This window comes from Sus scrofa, chromosome 5 (assembly GCF_000003025.6).
Source record: "Sus scrofa isolate TJ Tabasco breed Duroc chromosome 5, Sscrofa11.1, whole genome shotgun sequence".
NCBI lineage: Eukaryota > Metazoa > Chordata > Mammalia > Artiodactyla > Suidae > Sus > Sus scrofa.
The window spans coordinates 101,611,402-101,636,340 of record NC_010447.5 but is presented as its reverse complement, the minus strand read 5'-3'; the positions used below and the strand labels follow the sequence as shown (position 1 = coordinate 101,636,340).

General features: G+C 39.0%; 1 protein-coding gene across 1 annotated transcript in view; it reads right to left on the bottom strand.

Moving 5' to 3' along the window:
• The window catches only part of PPP1R12A (protein phosphatase 1 regulatory subunit 12A), a 149,175-nt gene that overhangs the window by 3,116 nt on the left and 121,120 nt on the right, over positions 1-24,939 (bottom strand). Inside the window, 8 exon segments of the mRNA XM_021092811.1 lie at positions 2,381-2,431; positions 7,200-7,247; positions 9,453-9,472; positions 9,475-9,556; positions 12,082-12,217; positions 13,709-13,725; positions 15,365-15,430; positions 22,975-23,096. Of these exon segments, the coding sequence (XP_020948470.1) occupies positions 2,381-2,431; positions 7,200-7,247; positions 9,453-9,472; positions 9,475-9,556; positions 12,082-12,217; positions 13,709-13,725; positions 15,365-15,430; positions 22,975-23,096 (542 nt within the window).

Below are 24,939 nucleotides of genomic sequence, written 5' to 3'. Positions count from 1 at the left end.
AAGCAGAACTACTTCAAAAGCTACCTTAAGCAAAATCTTTACGAAGAATTTAATTTTATGCAGAACCAATCACTTCTGTGCTTAGAGTGTATGGATATAAAACACAGTGATCTCACGGAGTTCCCATCGTGGCTGAGCAAAATGAATCCGACTAGGAACCATGAGTTGAGGTTCCATCCCTGGTCTCGCTCAGTGGGTCAAGGATCCAGCATTGCCGTGAGCTGTGGTGAAGGTCACAGATTCCGCTCGGATCTGGCATTGCTGTGGCTGTGGTGTAGACTGGCAGCTATGGCTCCGATTAGACCCCTAGCCTGGGAACCTCCATATGTTATGGGTGCGGCCCTAAAAAGCAAACAAACAAACCAAAAACCAAAACAGTGATCTCAAGTTTATGTATTAGGATACCTCTGTTATAACAGAGAACTAAATAAAGATAAGCTAATTGGTTTTGACTAAAAATGACATTCTTTTGCAAAACAGATAGGTCATGGTTTAATTTTCAGCTTCAACCTATAAAATACAGGCTAACTCTTTTGAACTTTTTCCATTTTATTTCTAGTAAAGCATTTTAAATAATAATTGTATTTTCAAGTGTGAAAATATCTGTAGAGCTAAAAATGTGCAGAAGCTCTGCAAAAGTGCCAAATCTTTTATTTAAATGCCTAAATCATTCCCTCAGTTTACTGCAGTTTATCAGTCGCAATGTACAATTAGTGACACTTTCTAACAGTCTGAGAAGCCATGCATAAGTAAACAGTTATATGATAAACTCCAGACACAATGGCATTAATTTGCAAAAGTGAGCTCAAGACACGCTTACTAATACAAAAACACCTGCCTGGCTCTACCAAGAAGAAATGATGAAACTATAAATTAAAGATTCACAGACTGCAGTTGCCTACAGAACCCTGAGCGCTTGGCTACCACTCTTGTCAAGGCCCTATTCTCAGTCAGCAGTCGCTCATTTAACTCTCTCAGAGTTTGAATTTGCTTTATTTGGTGCAGATTCTGCAGGAATCAGAACATAAAGAAATAGAAAATAAAAACATAAGAAAGTGGAAAGAGTATAATAAAAATATAAAGAATCACAGACAAGAAAAAATTAAATCTAAAAAATTCCATGAAATCCACAAAAGTAAACAGTGTGGTTCTAAAATTCTTTATCAAACAAAATACACAAACAAATAAAATCTAAAAAATTTCCCCCAAAGCCATTCAATAATAATGGTCAAATAGGAAACCAAAAAAATCAATAGTAAAAGACTTAAATCTTAAAATTCTACATCTGTGGGCCTAATTTCCTATGCATTCATTCATTCACAATGTGATAGACATTTTATATAAGACAATAAGAAGTAATCAATTAACTATGTTATTCTTTATTTTTTCTTGCAAAGAATGTTCCTTCCAATATTCAAAACAAACATTTTCACAGGTGAGGCACAGTTTGATATATTTCTGACTGTCAATTACTAATGTCCTTCATTTTCTTTCTTTCTTTTTTTAAATGTCCTTTATTTTAAAAGGAAAACATTTTCTTTCTTTCGTTTTAGGGCCGCACCGGAGGCATATGGAAGTTCCCAGGCTAGGAACTACAGCTGCCAGCCGACACCAAGGTCACAGCAACGAGGGATCCGAGCGGCATCTGTGACTTACACTGCAGCGCATGGCAATGCCAGAGCCCCGAACCACTGATCGAGGCCAGGAATCGAACCCGAATCCTCATGGATACTGGTCGGATTCATTCCCACTGTGTCACAAAGGGAACTCTGCGAAGGAGAACATTTTTATCATGACCTTCCCTTCACCATTTATTCTCCAAGAGACAGAATATTCAAAATGTAAAGAATAAATGATGAATCCCAAAATCTTGAGGTGTTTTTCTATACCTGAACATTAAAAGCGCCATAAAAATGAATTAACAAGGAGTTCTCATTGTGGCTCAGTGGAAACGAATCTGACTAATATCCATGAGGATGCGGGTTCCATCCCTGGCTTCACTCAGTGGGTTAAGGATCCGGCTTTGCCATGAGCTGTAGTGTACGTAGCAGGTGCGGCTTGGATCCGTGTTGCTGTGGCTGTGGCATAGCTGGCAGCTACAGCTGCGATTCAACCCATAGCCTGCAAACCTCCATGTGCCGTGCGTGTGGCCCTAAAAAGACAAAAACAAAACAAAACAAGCAAACAAACAAACAAAAGAAAAAGATTTGAGTTTTAAACACCCTTCTAGCTTACCTAAAACCTGGACTTAAAGAAAATGAAGCACAGCATCTAGATAATTCACAAACTGCATATTACAGCTTTAAGAACAATTAATGTACACACGGTATCTATAAAAGCACAGTAAAACCTGAGTTCATACGGAGCACGGTTTGCTTACTTTGAGCTCTTCTTCCATTTCAGATATTCTTCTTTCTAGAGCTCTTCGTTCCTAGACGGATTTAAGGTATGAGCATTAGTGATGTACTTATTATATCATTAGAATTCCTTCTACATTGTGAAATAGTGACACTTTAGAATAACCAAAATCAAATCAGGAGCAGTGTAGAAAAAGACGTGATGCCGTGATGGGTAAAGAGCTTTCCAAAATTTAAAAGAAATAAATATGAAGATTATTATTTTATTACTTCCTCTAAGCTCTTTCTTTAAAGCTCTGACTTTCTGGTAAGATGCTACATAACACGTTCAAACTGTTTTTAGTTCAAAACTTAGGGATAGAGTAAACCAATACTCAAGACTGTATAGAATAAAGAAAACAAAAAACAAAAAACTCACACAAAGATGCAATTATTCTACAGTGATAAGTAGCAAAAAGCAAGAAGCGAACGTGCCTAAAATACATGTACTTTAAAATTTCAAACAGATCTAAGAGATACTCATCTCTTTCACCCACAATGTTTACTAGCTATTATCTACCAAGTGACTTTAGAGCTTTGTATTTAGTTTGATACTCTGTGCAGCATTAATGCCGTGAATCTAAGGAAGAAGCAACTGCAGCATTTATTTTAAACTACCTTGATTCAAAGAGTGACAGGCAAAGGCAACATACATTATTGCGGCGTTTGGTTTTATTCTCCCTTAAGCAATAAGCATTCTAGGGTGTTATGCAAAAAGCAAGCAGCAATAATTAACGTGCTGTAAAACTTTGGTTAGGTCATACCGCCCAGAAGATACTGACTCTTGCCGGTCACCTTTCAGATACAAACCATTTAAATTTAGTTTAATCACACTGAAACTATTTCCAAGACATTCTTTCCCAGATTAATATTAATGTTGATATTTAGTAAAGTAGTACATTTACTGTAATGTTAACATTTTTAGAGTATGTAATTTTAAAAAAAAGATGGAATCCTACTGATAGCCTCATAAGTACCATGATACTCTATTATTAGCATGTTTAAATATTATAGAGATAAAAATGTTATTTTTGATAAACAGACCTCTCCTTGTTAACAATACAGCCACGACAATTCATAAAAATCATTGCATTTCTTATTTATTTATTTTTTAAGTCTTTTCAGGGCCACACTGGCAGCATATGGAGGTTCCCAGGCTAGGGGTCTAATCAGAGCTGTAGCTGCTGGCCTACACCACAGTCACAGCAATGCCGGATCCTTAACCCAATGAGTGAGGCCAGGGATTGAACCCCAGTCCTCATGGATGCTAGTTGGGCTTGTTAACCACTGAGCTATCATGGGAAGGAACTCTGCATCTCTTATTTTTGATAAACAGACCTCTCCTCGTAACACAATACAGCCACAACGAATTCATAAAAACCACTGCACTTCTCAAAATACTAGGACATATAACATCATATTTGATCCTAACTTTCTGAAATATCAGCAATAGCGTATTTCCCTTAAATGACAGGTAACATCCCCACCATCCTTAGTTTTACTAAATGCCGTCAAGATTTTAACTCCTTAGTGGTAAAGCAAGACAAAAACACTATAGCAAATTGCTTTCTTGCCAAGATGACAGCTGTAAAGTTTCAGGCAATTTCTTTTCTTTTTTTTTTTTTTTTTGTCTTTTTGCCTTTTCTAGCGCCGCTTCCCGTGGCATATGGAGGTTCCCAGGCTAGGGGTTGAATCGGAGCTGTAGCCACCGGCCTACGCCAGAGCCACAGCAACTCGGGATCTGAGTCGTGTCTGCCACCTACACCACAGCTCACGACAACACCAGATCGTTAACCCACTGAGCAAGGCCAGGGATTGAACCTGCAACCTCACGGTTCCTAGTCAGATTCATTAACCACTGCGCCACGACAGGAACTCCTTGGGAAATTTCTTATATTTGATAAATAACCTTATTCACATTTAAAAACATGGTTAAGAGAACAAAATGCACACAAAGTGCTTCGCTCTGTGCCTGTCTGGTATGTGGAGAGTGCTGACTCGGAGTTAGCAGTTGTTATTAAACTATGATCCTCCATGGCCGGCAAACGGAGAGCCGACGAGCTACTTTGTACTTTATCTGCACTTCACAGGCGGAAGAAAGGGTCAGGTGAGAATGTCAGAATATGAACCTGTGTATTGGGTGCGCATAAGCATAGATTTAAAAAAAGGAAAGACATAAAAATATTACTGATTTCTGCATGACAGGATTAAGGAGATTTTATTTTCATCTTTCGCTAAAATTTTTGTAGTACGTGTATTACTTCCACAAGAAAAATGCTCTTAAAAATGGGACTGTCTCAAAAACAAATCATATTTTGATTACCTGTATGACTATCTATGTCTTTCACCTCGACTATCAGGACAAATAACAGAGAACTAAAACATTTCTTTTTTCTCTTTTAAGGGCCGCACCTGCGGCACTGGCATATGGAAGTTCCCAGGATCGGGGCTGCATCAGAGCTGCAGCTGCTGGACTACACCACAGCCAGAGCAATGCCAGATCTGAGCCGCATCTGTGACCTATGCCACAGCTTGTGGCAATACTGAATTCTTAGCCCACTGAGCCACAATGGAAACTCCCTGAAAACATTTCTTTAAAAACATTTCTTTACTATTTCTGCATATCGTGGATATAAAATTCAGTAAGTTATACTGTAATATAATAATCAACATTAAATTTAATAAAATAAATGATTCTAAGTTTTTAGCAATGACAAGACAAATCAATAGTATCTTAAATGGCCAAGGACAACGACTTTTAAAATCTGATGAAATCATGTAAAACTAGCAGTTATTACAATTTAGTAAATGATATAGACATTAACTGTATTTCTTTATATATTCTGTATTTTTATCACTTCATGGGTTTTTTTTTTTTGGTCAAAAAGGTAAACTGGTTATTTTTAAAGTGGAATGGAAGAAAATATTCTTATACCAGCTGCTCTTGACTTACTTTTTGATCTAGAGATCATAGCTCCCCAGTATGTAATTTCTTTTCTTGCTGAAACCTTGCAAATCTAGCCACTGCTCACTTTTACTACAGATACCTTAAGCATTTTCCCTTTAACTCCTGGGCCAGGGATCAAACTTGTGCCACAGCAATAACCAGAGTCACAGCAGTGGCAACAATGGATTCTTAACCTACTGAGCCACCAGGGAACTCCTAACTTTTGATCATTCATACATCTTCAACTGCTCAGACTAAACTTGCAGAGTTATGCCTATGCCCATTGCTAGATTCCTGAGCAATAATAAGTGGAGAGAAATACAGTGAATATATAATAGTCAGGTAAAAAACTGTAGAAAGACATAAAAAATAAAGGATTTTCTTTCTTTCTTTCTTTTTTGGCCATGTTCTCTCATGGCATATGAAAGTTTCCAGGCCAGGGACTGAACCCGCACAATGGCAGTAACCCAAGCCACTGCAGTGACAACACCAGATATTTAACCTGACAAGAGAACCCCTTAAAAGATTTTCTTGTAATCAATTTTTTTTTTTTGGTTTAAAAGAACCTACTTAAGTTAAATATTTAAATTCAAAATTAAATATTGTTAAGTCCACTTTAGAAATAACTCCAGGAGCTCCTGTTGTGGAAGAGTGAGTTAAAAATCTGACTGCAGCAGCTCAGGTGGCTGTGGAGTCAAGGGTTGGATCCTTAGCCAGGCACCATGGCTTACAAGCTCCGGTGTTGCTACAGTGGTGGTGTAGACTGAAGCTGTGGCTTGGATTCAATCCCTAACCCCTAGCCTAGAACTTCCATATGCTGTGGGTGTGACCACAAAAAAAAGAAAAAAGGATTTCAAAATTTGGTACCCAGACCTTTAAAAACTTTCAATAATTCAAGTATTTTAATTTTATAAAGAATTAAACTAAATGTGTGTATGATTAAAATATTTTAAGCATACCACCAGAGAAAATCAAAGAGAGGAGTTTCTGTCGTGGCTCAGTGCTAATGAACCCAACTAGTAACTGTGAGGATGCTGGTGAGGTCCCTGGCCTTGCTCAGTGGGTTAAGGATCTGGTGTTGCTGTGAGCTGTGGTGTAGGTTGCAGGCTCAGCATGGGGTTGGCATTGCCTGGCTGTAGCGTAAGCCGGCAGCTATAGCTCTGATTTGACCTCTGGCCTGGGAACTTTCCTATGCTGCAAGTGTGGACCTAAAAAGACCACCAAAAAAAAAAAAAAAAGAAAAAAAGAGAGAGAGAGAGAGAGAGAGAGATCGCATTTCAAAAATATCAGATTCACTATTACAATGTATGCATTTCAGGATCAAGGCAAGATATATACATTTTTTTAATCCATTAAAAGAATAACATGGTAAATTAAATTATTTAACCAGGAGTTCCCGTCGTGGCGCAGTGGTTAACAAATCTGACTAGGAACCATGAGGTTGCGGGTTCGGTCCCTGCCCTTGCTCAGTGGGTTAACGATCTGGCGCTGCCGGGAGCTGTGGTGTAGGTTGCAGACGCGGCTCGGATCCCGTGTTGCTGTGGCCCTGGTGTAGGCCAGCGGCTTCAGCTCCGATTCGACTAGGGGTCGAATCCCTAGCCTGGGAACCTCCATGTGCCGCGGGAACGGCCCAAGAAATAGCAAAAAAAAAAAAAAAAAAAAAAAATTTATTTAACCAGGTTTTTTTTACCCCATAGAACTCGATAAGGAAGATAAACTTAGAAAATATGCATAACCAGATCAATGAATATTAATGAAAACTACCATCCATAAAGAAACAGAAGAAAACCTACCACTGCTTACACAAAACAAGAACGGAAGGAAATGATTACCTATTCAATAAGATGAACACTCACCCTTTTTTCCATTTCCAATAGCGACCTATCAGCAAATCTTTCCTGTCTCTGCAAGGAAGTGGGAAATATAAAAAAGACGTCAGTGCAATGAGGCTGGGGCAGAGCGGAGGCCGCAGTGAGTCTCCTCTTAGCATTCAGACACTCTCGCTTCAGGTGGAGTGAGACACAGGCGCGAGTAAAGACGCAGAGATAATACAGAGTTGGAGGAATGCTTAGAAACAGAAAGGGCTCCACAGCTATCACAGTCTAAATTTCTGCAATGACATTTACAGTTTCCAATGAAGATATTAACCTTGAATACTTACTCACTATCTCACACTCTGAATTACCGTTCCCGTTATTAATTCAGTATACTCGGCATGATTCTTAGAATGCCTGCCAAGGCAGAAGCTGTCATACTCTTTAAAACAGTGACTTATCTCTCTGGCCACAGCTGATGGGATCAGAAATTGGTACCTGGCCCAAAGGCAGCCTGCTAGTTGTCCAATGTCCTATGAAACTAATAGGGCCAAAGGCTCTAACAGGACTGTTTTGCACTGATGATAACTGGCTAATTCTATCAGTCCTCCTCTCTAGCAGAGTTTGGATAAGAAACACATACGAAGAACAGGACGACGACAAGGTAGGCAGAAGAGCGGAGAAACAGGAGAATGCAATACATAGTATAAACAGATTGGCTGAATTGCCAAACTGACAGAATACTACAGTAGGGAGCAGTGGTCATTTTTATTTAAAAAACATTATGACCAAATCTCTAGGGCTGAAACTATTTCCAGAGAACTACGTCTGATACTGTCATGCGGGGAGGCGGCTCACTAAGCTACTAGTGCAACCTGAAGAATGATGACACCCCAGTTGCCACGAAGCCTAAGTGTAAGCCTGCAAGTTTAGACGTATGTGACATTCCAACTTTCCATGAACACCGCACTGTGGAAACGTGTTCTTGTTATGCAGGACTTCTCTGTCTGTCTTTATAGTAAACCCCATCAATTGATGGGATGTGAAGTCTTCACAACTACATCAGGTTAGCTTGACAGCTGGAATTTTGACAAAGCCTCCACTGTGCACAGATAATTGCTTCACAGTTTAATGGTGGCTAACAACAACAACAAAAAGGGACCCGGTAACAAGGGTAAGTTCAACACAGAGCATTTTAAAAAAAGCTACGAAAAAGATGTGTAAAAGAATGGTCAAAGAAAGTATGCAGTCCCATTTATAGAACTGGAGATGCCACTACAGATCAGTGCTTTCAAACTGGATCCTAAAAGTTTACTGTGAAATGTAGTTATACAGGAAAGTCTTATGATAAAATAAGTTTGTTTCCTTAAAACTTTCAGGACTCGTTAGAGTATTTAACATATAATAAAACCCCAAATCTCCAAGATATGGAATACATAGTATTTCCAAGTGTCTTGTTATCACAAAGCTCTTCTCTTTTTTGTTTTGAAGGGGAGCAGGAGGAAAAGGAGGAAGGAATCAGAAAAGCACTGGGAGAACTGGTGCTTTTATGAAAAAAGAACTTGGGAAACAATTCTCAAATCACACACATCCCAAGGCTGTGAGTTTCGCTTGGCTATCCCAATTTTATCTCTGCCAAGCTGTTGCACAGAAGGAAGGTGAAAGGAGTTATGACTGAAACGGTCTTTTTCCAGCATTACTGGTGCAAACTCCAGTTGGTTTTTTTTTTTTTTTTTAGCAAACAGGAAACATTCAGAATTAATAAACACTACTGTAAAGAAATTTTATGGCTTTAAGAAGATTCTGTAAAGATGCTTGTATTGGTATACTTGGTATACTGGAAATAAGCATCTAAAATCCTTAATGGACCAAAACATAGGTATTAAAAGGCTTAAAAATACTTCGACTTTCCACCATAAGGCTATACTTCTATATTGTTAATTTACTTTAGAAAAGTAAATTAAATTATCAGTAAATTGTTCTATCTCGATTCCTTCTCTCTTTTTTTTTTTTTGGCCATTCCTGAGGCACGAGGAATTTCTTGGGCCAGGAAATGAACCCACGCCACAAGAGCAACCCAAGCCCCTGCAGTGACAATACTGGATCCTTAATCTGCTGAGCCACCAGGAAACTCCTTGCTTCTTTCTTATTAAAAAATAAGCTATTATTCTTTCTTATTAACAAATAAGCTAATAAGCACACTTACGTCTAGAACACTAGAGAACCTTTCAGTGCAATTTTTAGCTAGAGTAAATCATAACCATCACTTTCAGAGTAACAGAAAAAGGTACAAACCTGGGTGGCCTTCTCCAATGTAGTTTAAGATCTGTCAGTTCCATATTCGTATCATGGAGCTGGGCTTTCAGCTTTTCATTTTCGGCTAGAATTTGTTCATAAAGCTATACAAATTAGGGGAAAAGAAAGTTACTTTTCTGCCTTTTTTTGGTAAACAATTGTAAGATTTCTCAATGATTAGTTGCAATATTAAAACAAAGATTAATTTAGCGTATGAATTATTAAAGACTACTAAAATGTTTCAATGCTTTGGGGTTTCAAGGCAGCCATTTTTGGTTATGCAGTTTTTGTCCCACACAAACTTTAAAAACTAGTTTCAATATGTAAAATGTATGACTTCACTGAAACTCCTGACTTTTCAATTGCCATTAGGAAAAATTCAGGAGTTCCCACTGTGGAGCAATGGGGTTGATGGTGCCTTGGGAGCACCGGGATGCAGGTTCAATCCTCTACCCAGCACAGTGGGTTAAGGATCTGGCAGTGCCACAGCTGTGGCTTAGGTCACAATGACAGCTCGGATCTGATCCCTGTTCCGGGAACTCCATATGGCTCAAGGGAAATCAAAAAAGGAAAAAAAGAGAAATTCAGTTCTGGTAAAGAGAGACTACCTATCTGTACAGTGATGAGAGCTGGAGTAATGGAGACATCTTGCTCTTTATTGGGGTCTGTGAGCTTTTCTGCCTATCGTTCCCTCTTTAATTTCTTACACTGAGAATGGAGTACCAGTTGCATTTATCATTATATTTATATCTCTTGAACATTTTCCTAACACTTGAAACTACTTCGTGGAGTTCCCACGATGGCGCAGCAGAAACGAATCAGACTAGGAACCATGAGGTTGCGGGCTCGATCCCTGGCCTTGCTCAGTGGGTTAAGGATCTGGCGGTGCCGTGAGCTGCGGTGTAGGCCGGCAGCCATAGCTCTGATTCAACCCCTAGCCTGGGACCCTCCATATGTGGCCTGAAAAGCAAAGGAAAGAAAACTACTTCTTTTCCCCTTGTCTCTACGCCCACAGCCACAGATGGCTATGATCACCTCCCACTGAGACATTTCTACTACTAGAATTGTTCTCCTGTCCTCCTGCTAATCTGTACTCTACATAACAGCAAGAGCTAAACTTTTCCAAAAAGACAATCTCTGAATTGTCATATGCCAACCCTTCCATTAACTCCCATACATTAAAAACCACTGCATGGCTTCCCGCTGTTCTCAGTTGAAGGATACCCTTCGAACAGCCTGGAAGGCACATCTGTCGGCTGCAACGTGACACCCACCACCCACTGCCTCCACTCTATCAGCCACACCGAAAACTTAATTATTTCAATGCATCATGCAGCCTTCCACCACCAGCCTGGTCTGTGTGCTCGCAGTTCCCGCCAACGGAACGCTGTTTCTCCCAGTTTTGCTCTTTATCTGCCCATCATCTTTCTGTCCTTGACTGAAGCTTTACCTCCTGAGGAAATCTATCTTCAGGCCTTGGTACTTTCTTCTCTTACAAACCTGTCTCTTTGCTTCAGGGTAATGGTTTCAATTTTAAAATTACACACTGATTAGTGAGTATGATGGCGTGACAACGTCAGTCTGTCTGCTCCTGGGAAGAGGCCCAAAGGAGCTGGGTTGCTCTCTACATCTGCACTGGCCACGCGCAGACGTCGCTACTAAGCACAGTGCAGGCTTCCGGTTTTTACTCAACAGAGACGGAACCTTATTTCTAACAAAGTGACCTGCTACCTTCCTTCTCTTGCTGATGTGGGCTGCAAGAAAGTGGCTAATTCATGGAGTTCCCGTCATGGCGCAGTGGTTCATGAATCCGACTAGGAACCATGAGGTTGCGGGTTCGATCCCTGGCCTTGCTCAGTGGGTTAAGGATCTGGTGTTGCTGTGAGCTGTGGTGTAGGTCGCAGATGCGGCTCGGATTCCGCGTTTCTGTGGCTGTGGTGTAGGCTGGCGGCTACAGCTCCGATTCGACCCCCAGCCTGGGAACCTCCATATGCTGTGGGAGTGGCCCTAGAAAAGGCAAAAAGACAAAAACAAAAACAACAACAGAAACTGGCTAATTCAAATGGCTGCCAAATACATGGGGACATGTACAAACACCACAAGCCTTTTTTCTCCAACTAACTTCATTAGGTTTATTCAAAGCTTATAATACAAAGAATCATGATTGTCAGAATTCTAGACTGTTAAGCTTCCAGGACTTATTTTTAAATTTTTTAATTAGTTCCATCTTTAATCTTTAACAGCCTTTGAACTATCCTAAGTTTCAGTTACTTGGGAAAAACTACATTCTCCTAGGAAAGGCCATATTCTTGGTCTGGCTGCTTCCTATTAACAAATAAAGAAAAGATCATGCACCCCCCCCCGCCCCAGTCTACTCAACGTTTCCCTTCTGCTCCATCACAGCACCGGCCTGAGACGCTTCCAGGTGCACAAAGTCCTAGTATTTCCCCCTTTCCTAAAACAAGCAAACTGCTACTGATGATCCACTTAGCATTAATTGCCCCAAACTGAAAACGGAAATAAGTTATCTCAAGAAACTAATTTAATTATGAGTTTCCAGGAATAATATCCAATGTAAATATCTCCACGAAAAGATTATTTTTAATTAAATATAACTTAACCCAAGTACCTTTTTAAAGTCGGTTGAATCATCCTTTTCTAGCCTGCTACTGTAAGGTTTTCTTTCTTCTAAGTAACTGTATGATCCAGAGCGACCCAGCAAGGAATCATACCGATCACTAGCTGACGTAGAACTGGTCTCGTATCTTCAAGAGATGAGCTTGAGTCAAAATCTTTATTATGAGCTTTCACAACTTACATTAACATGCATCTTAGTATATATTAATTTGACATTTCAAAATAGTAGGCAACATTCTCCTCATCTGTTATCTAATCAACTTTCAGGATCTATAATAAGTAAATGGGAAGTTATTTTTAATACTACTTTTCATTATTGGAGAGAAGGATTCAAAATCTCCTTATTTGGGGTTCCCGTCGTGGCGCAGTGGTTAACGAATCCGACTAGGAACCATGAGGTTGCGGGTTCGGTCCCTGCCCTTGCTCAGTGGGTTAACGATCCGGCGTTGCCGTGAGCTGTGGTGTAGGTTGCAGACGGGCTCGGATCCCGCGTTGCTGTGGCTCTGGTGTAGGCCGGTGGCTACAGCTCCAATTCGACCCTAGCCTGGGAACCTCCATATGCCGGGAGCGGCCCAAGAAATAGCTAAAAAGACAAAAAAACAAACAAACAAAAAAACCCAAAAAACTCCTTATCTGAAAGTCAAAACTGGTTTCATATCATGAGAAATTATTTCAACAATTTTGAACCGTGCATTTTTGTCACATTTTAACATCTCTGAAATCAGAACAAGGCTTACTATGGCATCTCAGAGTTTAAGTGGCAGTGCTTTTCCTTTTTTGTAAAGTCGCATATAATTATATTTTAAAATTAGGAACATTAGATAATACAAAGTGATCAGTACTATGCCATCTTATACAAGCAACTGGAGCGCCTGTGGATTTGGGTACTGGAGGGGTGGTGGGGCGGAGGATGGAGGGAGGCTGCAGTGTCCCAGAACCAATCCCTGGGGGATGCTGAGCGACAGCTCTGTCCAAAAGCACAAGGACGTATCTAAGGATGAGCTCCTCTTGTCTGACTCTGAATTTGGGTAACCTCTACGATAAACGCTATTGCTCTACATTTCAATTCAACAGAGACATCGGCATATACAAATTTGTTCTTGGTCGTACAGCTTTGGTTAATAATTATGGTCAAGAGAAGCAGAATGAAAACTGTATTCAAAGATACTGCGGAAGTTCTCTGAAAAGATGAACAATTTGAGACACTGAGAAGATGACACTTTTAGAAGTGTCTTCACTGGTTTTCTTTATCTAGAGCAGGCGTAAGAGAGAAGATACTGAACACCTAATGGAATACACTTATGATGGGTTTCATCACACGCTGATGTGAATAAGGGGATGGTTAACGCTGAAGTAACTTAAGCAGCCTAGGGAAACTCAAGGAAAAGTTATCACTGTGCAAAGATTTGAGGAAAACCTTCTTTCTTAGCGACTTACTATTACTACTGAACTAGAAGTACAGCCACTGACAAAGAAAGCTATTACCATTTATTAGGTCATCTAAATATAGATTTGATTACTAAAGTAACTCAATCAACTTAGAAATTCATACATATTTAGCAACATACTTCCAGAAAGAATGAAAATGAGAAACAGATCAGTAAAAAAGTAAAACATACCTGGAAATGGAATCTGTCTATAAGAGAGAACATAGGCGTCACTAAATTTTTATGCTTCAGTAAAGCAACTCTTTGATTAATCAAGTAAAATATAACATCAGTACGATTTTCACACCAACCCCTGTTTATTATACACACTTTAACTTCAATGTGGTTGCTCTTTGAAAGAAATTCTAGAACAGTCTTTGTGTATTTCTACATGTTCAATACTATGTAATTACATTTGGCAATATAGTCATATTCTGTGAATTCCTACAAATGTCATCATATATAGTTTGTTTCATTAGAAGGAAAAAAAGGGGCTAAGACACATATCCATTACTTATACCCACTTAACAGGAGAAAGTAACGACATATTTACATTAAGAAATAAATGCAGGAGTTCCCGTCGTGGCGCAGTGGTTAATGAATCTGACTAGGAACCATGAGGTTGCGGGTTCGGTCCCTGCCCTTGCTCAGTGGGTTAACGATCCGGCGTTGCCGTCAGCTGTGGTGTAGGTTGCAGACGCGGCTTGGATCCCGCGTTGCTGTGGCTCTGGAGTAGGCTGGTGGCTACAGCTCCGATTCGACCCCTAGCCTGGGAACCTCCATATGCCGCGGGAGCGGCCCAAGAAATAGCAACAACAACAACAACAACAAAAAAGACAAAAAGACAAAAAATTAAAAAAAAAAAATTAAAAAAAAATAAATAAATGCAAATTCATCATATGACATCTCAAAGCAGCTATTTTTCCAATTTTTTTTTTTGAGGCAATAACATAAGAGAAAAACAAATGAACATCGAAAGTATTTTACTGCAACAGTATATATATCTATTGTTTAAAATTTACTTTCTGGAAATCCAGAAAGTACATTTCTTTCAAGTTTAGCAATAAGGGGATAGGAAATGATGACTAATTTTCTCAAGCAAGTGGTATGCCATGGTTAAGTTCCATTAACTCTTCTTATCTAATGATAAAATAATCAACAGGATAAAATAGTCTTACTGGAGTCAAAGAACTTTTTTTTTTTGGTGGTCATCTCTGGCTCTTTTTCCTTCTACTGAAACAGTCATTGGAATCTGTAATCTTCTATAAAGTCACTATTCAGAATTTAGATATTTTATCTTCCCATTATATTTATCTTTAAATGCACTCTGAAATCATTGGGTTCCTTTGGGACTGTTTGACTAAAACTGTCCTACTAAAGTCTATTTAAATTTCATGTGCAAGACCAATTTTGTACTTGCTTCCTTTTATTTTATTTTTTTTGATGTAATGCTTTATTATTTTTTAGTTTTATAATAATTAACAATTTTGAAGTTAAATTTCAGTTTTCAATATGTCATTCCAATGTATAAACTGCTAAGGTTAGATTCTGAAAGTTCTTCTCACAAGAAAAAAAATTTGTACTTCTGTGTGGTGACAACTGTTAACTAGACTCTTTACACTGATCACTACACAAGATACGAATATGGAATAACAACTTCATACACATGAAACTAATGTAACACTGTGTGTCTTTAAAATACTCTTTGTGCCCCTTTCCAAGCCTCCAACCCCGACCCCAGAGAACCACTGGTCATCTATCCCCAGCTTGCACAAGCGTGTGCAGTAACTGTCTCGCATGAATAAACATAAATACAAGTAAAAAGCACCCCTTAAAAACGGTATTTACCTGAGTTTCCTTCTTACTGGATCCCTCCTCCGTATCTGATTGTTGTTCTTGTTCATTTTCATCGCTCTAAAACAGATTGCCAATTTGTTTGAGAAAAGTAAAAATAAACTTCAGTTAATATTAAATTAGGGCTTTTCTATTTTAAAATGATCCTTGAGAAAACTCTAACAGGAAATGGAAAAAGGAAAACTGTTTTTTAAGTGGGAATTTTTCTACCCTATTTAGAGGAAGCCAGTTTTGTCTACATGGTACAATTTCCGTAGGTTAGCACACACGGTCAAGAAAGACCACCTACCTAACATCCTTTTTTTAATTTTTTCTATTTTTGGGGCCACACTATGGAGGTTCCCAGGCTAGGAGGCCAGGGAAGGTTCCCAGGCATATGGAGGTTCCCAGGCCAGGGCTCCAATCAGAGCTATACCTGCCAGTGTACGCCAGCGCCACACAAGCTAGATCCCAGCCGCGTCTGTGACCTACATCACAGCTCAGGGCAATGCCGGATCCTTAACCACTGAGCGAGGCCAGGGACCAAACCAGCAACCTCATGGTTCCTAGTCCGATGCGTTTCCACTGCACCATGACAGGAATTCCCTACCTAACATTCTGATTTAGGAAGCACATACTGGGGATGAGGAAGCTGGAGGCTTAGTATAAAAAAGAAGACACTTAATTTTATATTGCAATGATACCGAATGTACTTCACAGCTTTATTCTATAAATGTGGCGAGATTATGCAACAGTTCTATTATGTTTAGGTAGTTCACCTATCTAGAAATTTCTTGGGTCTCAGGTCTTAGCAGGCTAAAAGCCTAGACTCCAGGCAACGAGAATATTCTACTTGAACATCTCAACAAACCTTAAAGAATTGAAAGAAAAAAAAAAAAGAAGTTTGCATTTAAACATAACTGGTTCAGGCTCACTATAAAAAAGCCACAGGCTTTAAGATGAATCCATCCTAGGGGGAGGAAGTGGAGTGGACTGGGAATTTGGGGTTAGTAGATGCAAACTATTGCATTTGCAGTGGATAAGCAATAGATCCTGCTGTACAGAACAGGGAACCACATCTAGTCACTTGCGATGGAACACGATGGAGGATAACGTGAAAAAAGGATGTGTGTGTATATATATACATATATGTATAGCTGGGTCACTCCGCTGTACAGCATAAATTGACAGAACACTGTAAATCAAATATAATAATAATAAAAAAATCCAACTAAACCATCCTATTTCATACTGGTATAGCTATTTTCAGCTATGTGACTTGGAGTAAATTTATTAAGAAAATTTTAAGCTGTAGTTACCTCATTCAAAAACCGGGGATAAAAATGTTACAGAACTGTCCTAAGGAATGAGAAAGAATCTTTGCACAATCTATCATGTGGTACCTAGCAAAAATGATATGTGAAGTTACTAAGTGAACAGGAGAAATCAATGCTGTTACCGCTTAGTATTACTTATTAATAAAAGTGGATGAATTCCACAACATGAACTGATTGTGTATATATACTATTTCATGGGAGAACAGTGGAATGGAGAACACGAGAGGCAGCTGAAAGGGAAGGAAGTGCTGACAAGAGCTGTAATCTTTGCCAAGGGCAGATGGAGGAATAAATATCCTGACTCCTTGCTCTTCCCAACCTCCAACAGGAAGACTGGCCAGGGAATCTGTTGATACAAATACAAGTTCTGAAATTGAAGCTGTGATTAAAAAATGTCCAACAAACAAAAGTCTAGGACCAGATGGCTTCACAGGTGAAGTCTATCAAACATTCAGAGAAGAGTTAACACTTGTAATTCTGAAACTATTCCAAAAATTTGCAGAGGAAAGAGTATTCCCAAAGTCACTCTATGAAGCCACTATCACCCAAATACACAAAACCAAAAAAAAAAAAAAAAGTCACAATAAAAGAAAATCACAGGCCAATATCACCAATGAACATAGATACAAAAACCTTCAACAAAATACCAGCAAACTGAATTGAACAATACATTAAAAGGATCACACACCATGATCAAGTGGGATTTTTCCTAGGGATGCAAGGACTTCTAAATATCACAAATCAATCCGAATGATACACTACATAAACAAACTGAAAAATAAAAGCCATATGACCATCTAATTAACACCTGATTAAAAAACCCTCCAAAAAGTGGGCATAGATGGTACCTATCTAAACATGATAAAGGCCATAGATGACAAACCACAGCGAACATCATTCTCAATGGTGAAAAGATGAAAGAATTACTGCTAAGATCACGAATAAGACAAGGATATCTGCTCTCACCACTACTATTCAATACAGTTTTCGAAGTCTTGGAAAATCAGAGAAGCAAAAGAAATAAAAGGAATCCAAATTGGAAAGGAAGAAGTAAAACTATCACTGCTTGCAGATACAGTGATCTGATATGATATGATACCTAGAAAATCCTAAAGATGTACCAGAAAACTGCTAGAGCTCATCAATGAATTTTGTAAAGTTGCAGGACACAGAATTAATACACAGAAGTCAACTGCATTTCTATATACTAACAATGAAAGATCAGAAAGAGAAATCAGGGAAACAATCCCTTATACCACTGCATCAAAAAGAAGAAAATACCTAGGAATAAACCTAAAAAGACAAAAGACCTGTACAATGAAACCTGTAAGATGCTGATCAAAGAAATCAAAGAAGACACAAAGAGATGGAATGATACACCATGGAAGAGTCAATATTTTCAAAATTACTATAATACTCAAGGCAATCTACTGATTCAATGCAATTCCTATCAAATTACCAGGGATGTTTTTCACAGAACTAGAATAAAATATTTTAAAGTTTGTTTGGAAGCACAAAAGTCCCAGAGTAGCCAAAGCCATCCTGAGAACGAAAAACTGAGCTGGAGGAATCAGGCTTCCTGACTTAAAGCTCAGAATTAAACCCACACACCTACGGTGAAATAGTCTATGACAAAGGAGGCAAGAATATACAACGGAGAGACGGCAGTCCCTTCAATAAGTGATGCTGGGAAAACTGGACAGCAACATGTGAAAGAATGACATTAGAACATTCTCTCACATCACACACAAAAATATAAACTCAAAGTGGATTAAAGACCTAAATATAAAGACTGGATACCATAACACTCTTAGAAAAACACAGGCCGAACACTCTGACAAAAACCACAGCAGTATCTTCTCAGAGCCACCTCTTAGAGTAATGACAATAAAAACAAAAATAAACAATGGGACCTAATTAAACTTAAAAGTTGCTGCACAGCAAAGGAAACCCTATACAAAATGAAAAGACAGCGTACAGAAGGGGAGAAAATATTGGCAAATGAAGCAATTGACAAGGGTTTAATCTTCAAAATATACAAAATATATACACCCCTCCTGCAGCTCAATACCAAAAGACAAACAACCCCATCAAAAAATGGGCAGAAGATCTCAACAGACAATTCTCCAAAGAAGACAGAGAGATGGCCAAAAAACACATGAAACCATGTTCACCATCACTCATTATTAGAGAAACGCAAATGAAAACTACTAGGAGGTACCACCTTACACCCGCCAGAATGGCCACCATCCAAAAGTTTGTAAACTAACAAACAAACAATAAATGCTGGAGAGGGTATGGAGAAAAAGGAACCCTCTTACACTGTTGGTGGGAATGTAAACTGGTGCAGCCACTGTGGAAAACACTACGGAGATTTCTCAAAAAACTAAAAGTGGAATTACCATTTGATCAAGCCATCCTACTCCTGGGCATCTATCCAGAGAAAACCATGACTCGAAAGGATACAGATAACCCCAGTGTTCACTGCAGAGCTATTTGCAACAGCCAAGACATGGAAACAACCTAAATGTCCATTGACAGAGCAGTGGATCAAGAAGAACCGGTACATATACACAGTGGAATATTACTCAGCCATTAAAAGGAACAAAATAACGGCATTTGCAGCAACATGGATGGACCTAGAAATTATCGTGCTAAATGAAGTTGGACAGTGAAACACAAACATCATATGCTATCACTTATATGTAGAATCTAACAAAAGGATACAATGAACTTTTTGGAGAACAAAAACTGACTCACAGACTTTGAAAAACTTAACAGTTATCAAAGGAGACAGGTTGGTGGGGAGGGATGGGCTGGGGATTTGGGGTGGAAATGTTGTAAAATTGGGTTGGGATGATGGTGGTACAACTATAAATATAATAAAATTCACTGCATTAAAAAAAAAGTGGGGAGGCTCAGAGGTCCTGCAAAGTAGTAACTGGAAAAAAAAAAAAAATCTAATAATAGAGCAAAAACTTGCCTAACTACACACCACCCTTTCTTTGACAGAGCCCTTGCCTCTTTCAATGCATGGTCTGGCAGAGGTTCGGTCATGTGGCTGTGAAGGGAAAAGGAGCCCTGTGCTGATGACTGATTAGAACACAGTTCAGCGCAAGCTCAACCTCAAAAGACGAGTATTGCCAGTGTGGATCTCAGGAAGAGTTCTTATAATGCTGGTAAGCGCATGACTCCAGAAGGGGAAAAATAATACTTAATAAATATAACTTTTCCTATTAAACTCCTAGTACAGATAAGTTATTAAAAGATAAGAATTTTTGAGTAGTAAGTTTTACTATGTTAAGGTGCTAAGACCGTGAGGTTTGATTTTTCTATTATTAAAATGCTACTGGGCAATCAATTAAAGTCGACCAGATCTCAGGTACTTCCTGACAGAGGGCAAAACATCTTGACAAGAGGACAGTGAACCAGAATCTGATCATTCTTCTACTTGAAACTACCGATTTATAGGAAATATAAAAAAACACACGAGGGAGCGGAGGGAGTTCAGGTCGTGGCTCAGGGGTTAACGAACCCAACCAGGAACCGGGAGGATGGGGGTTCCATCCCTGGCCTTGCCCAGCGACTTGAGTATCCGCCACTGCTGTGAGCTGTGCTGTGGGTGCAGATGTGGCTCCGACCCTGTGTTGCTGTGGGTGTGGCTGTGGCATAGGCCAGCAGCTGTAGCTCCAATTCGATCCCTCACCTGGGAACTCCCATATATGCCACGGGTGTGGCCCTAAAAAGCAAAACACACAAACAACAGAAAACTCCACATGAATATGTTAAACTATACTTCAGGAAAATGATTACCCAGTCCATTAAAAAAATAACTGTAAGAAAAAACGAGATGGAGGGAGTAATTAAAAGAGACCTGGGGAGTTCCCGTCGTGGTGCAGTGGTTAACGAATCCGACTAGGAACCATGAGGTTGTGGGTTCGATCCCTGGCCTTGCTCAGTGGGTTATGGATCTGGCATAGCTGTGGGCTGTGGTGTAGGCTGCAGACGTGGCTTGGATCTGGAGTTGCTGTGGCTCTGGCGTAGGCCACCAGCTATACTCCGATTCGACCCCTAGCCTGGGAACCTCCATATGCCACAGGTGAGGCCCTAGAAAAGACAAAAAAAACAGAAAGACACACACACACACACACACACTAAAAGAGATCTTGAAGAAATAACTAATCATAATGTATTGTCCTTATCTGGATCCTAATCAAATCAGCAAAGTAAAAAATTACAACAACCATTTGTGGCAATATGACCCAAAAGGACATTAAAACTGAATGGATATTCATATGCTATCACTGACATGTGGAATTTAAAAAAAGAACACAATGAACTTCTCTGCAGAACAGACACTGACTCACAGACTTTGAAAAATGTATGGTTTCCAAATGAGACAGGTTCGGGGGGTGGGAGCATGCGCTGGGGGTTTGGGATGGAAATGCTATAAAATTGGGTTGTGATGATCATTGTACAAGTATAAATGTAATAAAATACATTGAGTAATAAGAAAAACCTGACTGGATATACAATTTTTATTGTCTATTCAAAAAGAAACATGATCATGATACTGTGATTATTTACTATGTGATAAAGAATTGTGGTTTCTTTTGTTATTTTTTATTTTATTTTACTAATTTATCTTTTTTGTGGGGGGTGGGGAGCCCTGCACTGGCAGCATATGGAAGTTCCCAGACTAGGGGCTGAACTGGAGCTACAGCTGCCAGCCTACACCACAGCCAGATCCTTAACCCACTGAGAAAGGCCAGGGATCGAATCTGCATCTTCATGGATACTAGTCAAGTTTGCTACCCCTGAATTACAATAGGAACTTGTTCATTATTTTTTAAAAATAAAATTTTAGGGAGTTCCCGTCGTGGCGCAGTGGTTAACGAATCCGACTAGGAACCATGAGATTGCGGGTTCGGTCCCTGCCCTTGCTCAGTGGGTTAACGATCCGGCGTTGCCGTGAGCTGTGGTGTAGGTTGCAGACGCGGCTCGGATCCCGCGTTGCTGTGGCTCTGGCGTAGGCCGGTGGCTACAGCTCCGATTCAACCCCTAGCCTGGGAACCTCATATGCCGTGGGAGCGGCCCAAGAACCAAGAGATAGCAACAATAACAACAACAAAAAGACAAAAAAATAAAAATAAATAAATAAATAAAATAAAAAAAAATAAATAAAATTTTAATTATTTCAAAAAAGGAGTCCTTCCTCTTAAAAATACATACCAAAAGTTTTATAGATGAAATGATATAACTAAGATTTTCTTTAAAATAATGAGTTGGGAAAGTGGTAGGGATTTAGCTTAAACAATGAATACCTGGGATGGGGTCATACACTTTTTTTTTTAATGCTTGAATTTTTCTTTCCTTTCCTTTTTTTTTTTTGTCTTTTTGCCATTTCTTGGGCCGCTCCCACGGCATATGGAGGTTCCCAGGCTAGGGGTCGAATCGGAGCTGTAGCCGCTGGCCTACGCCAGAGCAACACCAGCCCCAAGCCACCTCTGCGACCTACACTACAGCTCATGGCAACACCGGATCCTTAACCCTCTGGGCAAGGCCGGGGATCGAACCCGCAACCTCACGGTTCCTAGTCGGATTCGCTAACCACTGAGCCACGACGGGAACTCCTTGAATTTTCCTATATTAAAATTTTTTTAAAAGAAAAAATAATTCAGACAAAAAAAAAAAAAAAAAATCCCCCCCAGACCAAATTATTTACGCCCTTCTCTAGATGAATGTTGTACTGACAGTATAAATTTCACATTAACTGTGTTTCCCCATAGTTCGTTCTCCTGCAGGTGAACAGCATGTCAGGCATACAATCACCAACCAAGGGAAAAAAAAGTTACATTTTATAGGATTGCTATAATTTACAAATAAGTAAAGCACTACTTCTTTCCAGTATCACAATGAAATGGAAATAACTGTTATGTCTATAATTGTATTCATGAAAACGGGATTAAACGTAAAACATCTTTCTTTCAAGAACCACTAAGACAAATGGGCAGTTTAGCCATTATACAATAATCAGCATCTGTACGCTCAGCGGTAGCCATTATTACTTTTACTCCAAAATTGGGACGGTACTCTCGCTTTTAGTAGTATCAGAAGTTTAAGTAGTTATTTACCTTTATAAAGAACTCTTCTGATTTAAATAAGTCCGCTAAAACCACAATGATGATGTCCAGAATGTACAAACTGAGGCATTTAAGAAATCACTAGTGTATACTCTTGGGACGATTAAGCACACTACCAAGTAGTTATATTTTAAGAGGTTCTCACATCTTGTGTCCAAAATGAAACGCCTGTAGATCTTCTCTTTTCTCGTGGTCGCCGTCGCTCTCTGATAGATTTAGGTTGTGATTTATCTTCTCCCTCTTTCTCCTCTTCTCTCTTTTCTCCTTCTGTTAAGGATTAAAAAGAATCACATGGCAGCAATGCATCTTGACAATATTTGGCAAAGTAAATGCAAAAAAGTTCTAAGGCAATCTCCTTTGTGAAGCCTTCTAAAATTCTCTAAATAGCAATAATTTTTGCTCCTCTCAACGCTCCTGTAACACTTGGTTTAAATATCAATCTTTATCTCCCACTAGATACATATATATCCTTGAGGATCAAGATGAGAGCACATTTTAATAACTTCATTTTTCCAGTGCCTAAAACACAAATCTTGCTTAAAAGATATACTTAATAACGTGTGATGAACAGAAAACACCTGAACTGTACAAAGAGAAGGGGCCCCAGTTATTAATGCCTGACAAGAAGATAGTTATTACACCCCAAATTAACAATTCAAGAAGAAAAAACCAAACAGCTTGTAATGATGGAACTGCGATTAGGCATCATAAAAATTTATCTGTTTCTGCGTCTACCATTCCCGGTCCTCACTGAGTAGTAGAATGAATACAAAATTCATTTCATTTCTATCTGTATCTAAGAGCAAACCTTTTTTTTCCCCTCTAGAAAAAAAATTATCTTTTATTAAAAAAAACCCAACATAAACAAATGTTAGTCTTCAAATTTATTCCCTCCCTGGGACAGTTAAAGAGCTTCAGACATATGAGAAGAGTTATTAGGGCCTCTGAATATGCTTTAAAATAAGTAGACATATATGAAACAAAGTAATGCTAAAAATGAAAAGACTCCTTATGTTATTAGCAGAGTTAAAAGTAAAAGAAAGCCCCAAATTGTAGTATTAATAGGGGTTTTAAATGTGTTTTTAGATATACTTTAGAGCAAAAGTCTCAAACACCAATATCTACAGCGGCCATGGAGGTTACATGAAGGGTAAAATGGCCGGGGGGGGGGGCGCTCTCCCAAGGGGGTGGGAGTGGGGCTGCTACTACTTCGCTTTAGTCAATTGCTGACATGGGAGAATTCAGATGCAGTGTCGCCAAAACTTCCAACTTTTCAAGAGAGGAACTTGTATGCAAATACCTTAATTTTAAATGTTGGTTCAAAGTTTCTACAAACATTATGTGGGCCTCACAATTAATGGTTTAAAGAACTGAAATATCTCAACAACCAACACAAGAAAAGCAAGCTGATGTCGTGGAAAATCGACAAAAAGCTTCTCCTTTTGTGGTAAGTTGTTGCCGAGCTGTTTAGTCACAGACCTCGATTCGTGCTGTCTCTCGTACTGCACTACAGCTCGATTCGATAGCTGGAACCTTCATATGGCAGAGGCCAAAAATGGAAAAAAAAAAAAAAAAAAAAAAAAAGAAGCTAAAATTAAAAAACTTACTTTTGAAGTTTAGTCCCATACAATTACTGATATTCTCACGACTAATACTATGTTATGCTTTTAAAATATGAGATGCCTAAAATTAGGATTAACTTTATTTATTACTCATCTCTTATCTAAGAGATAACTAGTGTTTATTTTTATGTATTTATTTATTTTTAATTTTTTAATCTTCCCACTGTACAGCAAGGGGGTCAGGTTATCCTTACATGTATACATTACAATTACAATTTTTCCCCCACCCTTTGTTCTGTTGCAACATGAGTATCTAGACAAAGTTCTCAAGGCTACTCAGCAGGATCTCCTTGCATAAGAGATAACTAGTGTTTAAATAGGAAGTTGATACAAAATAATGGGAAATGTTATGGTTAGCATCAGTACACCAATAGATAGCTGAGAAAGAGATCTACTTCTCAAGAAATAAGCATAATAACACTTCTGTTTTGGCAAAGACATTACACGATCTACATAACAGGCTAAAAATGTCCTGAAAGTAATTTTTA